The sequence below is a fragment of the Alligator sinensis genome, unplaced genomic scaffold (genome assembly GCF_000455745.1).
Source record: "Alligator sinensis unplaced genomic scaffold, ASM45574v1 scaffold442_1, whole genome shotgun sequence".
Taxonomy (NCBI): domain Eukaryota; kingdom Metazoa; phylum Chordata; order Crocodylia; family Alligatoridae; genus Alligator; species Alligator sinensis.
The window spans coordinates 7653087-7656159 of NW_005841829.1; the positions used below are offsets into that span (position 1 = coordinate 7653087).

The 3073-nt window shown below is 45.9% G+C and overlaps 1 protein-coding gene across 1 annotated transcript in view; it reads right to left on the reverse strand.

Moving 5' to 3' along the window:
* DBX1 (developing brain homeobox 1) overlaps positions 1 to 194 on the reverse strand; it is a 5033-nt gene extending 4839 nt beyond the window's left edge. The window contains 1 exon segment of the mRNA XM_025205223.1: positions 1 to 194. Coding sequence (XP_025061008.1) covers positions 1 to 194 — 194 coding nt within the window.
* Positions 195 to 3073: the final 2879 nt, after the last annotated feature.

The window sequence follows — 3073 nt, forward strand, 5'->3', positions numbered from 1 at the left end:
GGGGACAGGCTGGGCGGAGGAGCGCTCCGAGGCAGGTAGCTGGCGGGCCTGCTGATCCTGATCAAGTCTTCTACCAAGAAGCTGGAGTGGCCGGAAAAGGCCGACTGCAGAGACTGAGGCAAGGTGAGGGTAGGAGTTGGCCGCAGCAGGCTCGGGTACACAGCCGGAGGAGCTATGAGGCTGGGGAACATCATCTCAGAGGCTGAGCGAGGACCTCGCAAAGGGTCCAAGGAACCTGGCTGGGCGGCTTTGTTTGTTTGTTTGTTTGTTTGTTTCTCTGCTTTGCAAACCTCTTAGTAAAGATCCAACTAGTCAGCCTGGCAGGGTTGTCTTTGCCCTTCCTCCTGGATGATGGGTTTTATAGTGGTCAGCCCAGCTAAAGCTCTTTCAAAAGTGACAGCTCGAACAATGGGGTTCAACAAAGTTCTCCACTTGAGCTTCATTCATCGCGAGCTCGGGGCACTCTGATTGGTCCAGGGGTGCAATTTATGATTGGATTAGACTTCATAAGCAAGCAATGCACAATGGCCTCGCAACAAAGGAAGTGTAGTCATCAATTTTGCATATTGACCGCCTCTTTGGAAGACGTTGCTCCAAAAGCTCCCAGCAGGGTTTTGTTCAGAAGCAACACACACAGGCTAATTAAATGCCTATTTAAAAGTTTCAAATGACATCTTGCCTCATAGAGAAGGAATTATTTAAAGAAAGCACTAAATTTATTTGCTGCTCCCCTGCTGCGTGTAGGAAATAAATCAATACATATTCATCCAAACTTATCTCCAGGCTGTCAAAAAAGCACCCATTTTGAATAATGGCAAATACAAATTAGCGACCCGAAGGATTCTGATATGGGGTCCGATTGTTTTCGGAGTCTGTCCTCCGGGCTTTCAAGGGGCGATGACATGTCCAAGTATACTTATTGTACGTGTATGAAGCAAGTTTCTATCTATCTATCTATCTATCTACAAATGCAGCCTGCACAGATTTGAAACGATGTAGTCGAAAAATAGGTGGATCCTACATGAGTCGGGCCAGAGGCTTGCAAGTCACTGGAAACTTAAATAGGGCAAGGCTCTATCTGCGAGGCAACCTGAGCATTAAACGTACAGAAGATCTCTCCAGCTCTTGAGTACGCCGGTTTTCACTCGGCTGGTCCCGCAGATCCAACCTCTGTAGAAGAGAAGAGAAATCAAGACTGCTGGGATGTGAAAGCGAACAGTCATCTCCCAACAGCTTGTGGCACCGCAGTGACACAAAGATGATCCTTTGAGTTCGTGCTATTTTTTGTTGTTGTCAGCAGCAGCTTTAAAAATACAGCATGGATCCATCTCGGCTTCCCCCAAAATCACTTCCAGCGACTTCTTTTAGCAGACTTTCTGCAAAGCAAAGCCAAAGCCCACCACTTTCCCCCCCACCTCCACCCCCTCCGAGAACAAAACAGACATTTTCTAAGGGAGTAGCAGAAACCAGTGATATTCTGATTTTTTTTTAATTTTTATTTTAATGGCCAAATGTGGAAATATATAAAAGTGCAGTTACTTTCCTTTTGAGCTGGACGATGAAAGCGGCTATTGAGAGTGGGTTTACCTGATTTCTCTGTTAAAGAATATAACAGATGTGTTAAATGTCCTATGATTTAAAAGCACCCTATTCAGTTCTTTGGTGTTGCTGAACCTTTGCAAGCAGAAGTGTGCAGCCTCAGCCATGAAGCCTTTATCCTATTAACCATGAACTAACTGTCACCTTCAGCTGTTTTCCCTTTTTACTTTTTAACACAAAGCTTTCTCAAAAATCTTATTAACCAGCTTTATTTCTCTCGATGGTTTTTGTCCGGCCGTTTTGTGTTGATGATCTCCATGTCGATGCTTTAACCATTCAATAAAAGTGCATCTGCGATTTATATCACATTAGGGAAGAAAGAAAGTCTGGTAAACCTCTCCCTCGATTCAAATCAAAAAGTTATTTATTGGAGGGGACGGGATTCGCAGTCGAAATGGTACGACGCCCACAAGTTTCTCCAAGTTTCCAGCCAAGGGTGGCTTTGCGGGAGCATATAGGTGACTTGGAAGAGCTGTTTGTATGGATTTAAAAGCTCGTCTTTATTGCTGCTGATGCTTTGCAGGGAAACAGAAAAGAAGTTAGCAAGACCTAGGGAAGGACCCGAGCTCGGAGGGGCTCCAAAGCAGGTGCCTCCGAATGCCTGCTGATCTGGGGAGGGCTGTGCCAGCCTCGTCGGGACCATCTCCCCCTCTCTTTTCTTCTTTAAACACTTTATCTCCCTCCTCTGCTTCGGAGTAGGGCATTTCACTAAGGCTGAGACCGGACAGATACGGGGATGTTCCGGGGGGTTTACTACCAGGTGGAAGAGGGGTAAATTACATCATTGCAATTAAAAAAAAATAAAAGCAAAAAGAGCTTCCCAAGGACACACACATAAATGACGCCCCACCCCCTCCAACACAGCACCCGCACCCCCGCACTCCGCCTTTCCCAGCACAACTTCAGTGCCTTGAAGGCGGATCTGAGACCGCTTCGTTTTTACAGTCATTATAGTTTCCATTGAGATGATTTAGTCCTTTCTTTACCTATACATCGGGGGCATTTTGCCTCACTATAGACCAACTGCTGCTAATTTCTCTGCTTTTAAAAAAAGGGGCTGACATTTTCTGGAAGGTTGGGTCAAACGCATGCTGGGGCACACGTGGGCCCGGTTCCCTGTGATATGTCTTAGCCCGCTCATAAAGAATCCCTTAAGCACCAAGGCAAAAGGGACTAGACATCTATTGAAAGGGAAGAGAGGCCGTAAGAAACCAAGAAATCGGACGAAAGGATCTTATTTTCAGTGATCTCCTTTGGAAGCTCCTTTTCAAAGACAGTGATCATTTAGGAGAAGGGACTCCTAATGTCTGGAGATAAAACCTGTGACTAATGCCGTTTGACCTATGCTCATGCGGTTTTGTGCTTCCTGCCATTCATTTTAATGTCGTTATCTTCAAATTTATTTCTTAAAAGTCACTCAAGTTGCATGGCGTCCCCTCTGGGCTGAAGGGGGGAAAGGACAAAGCTGGGGGGG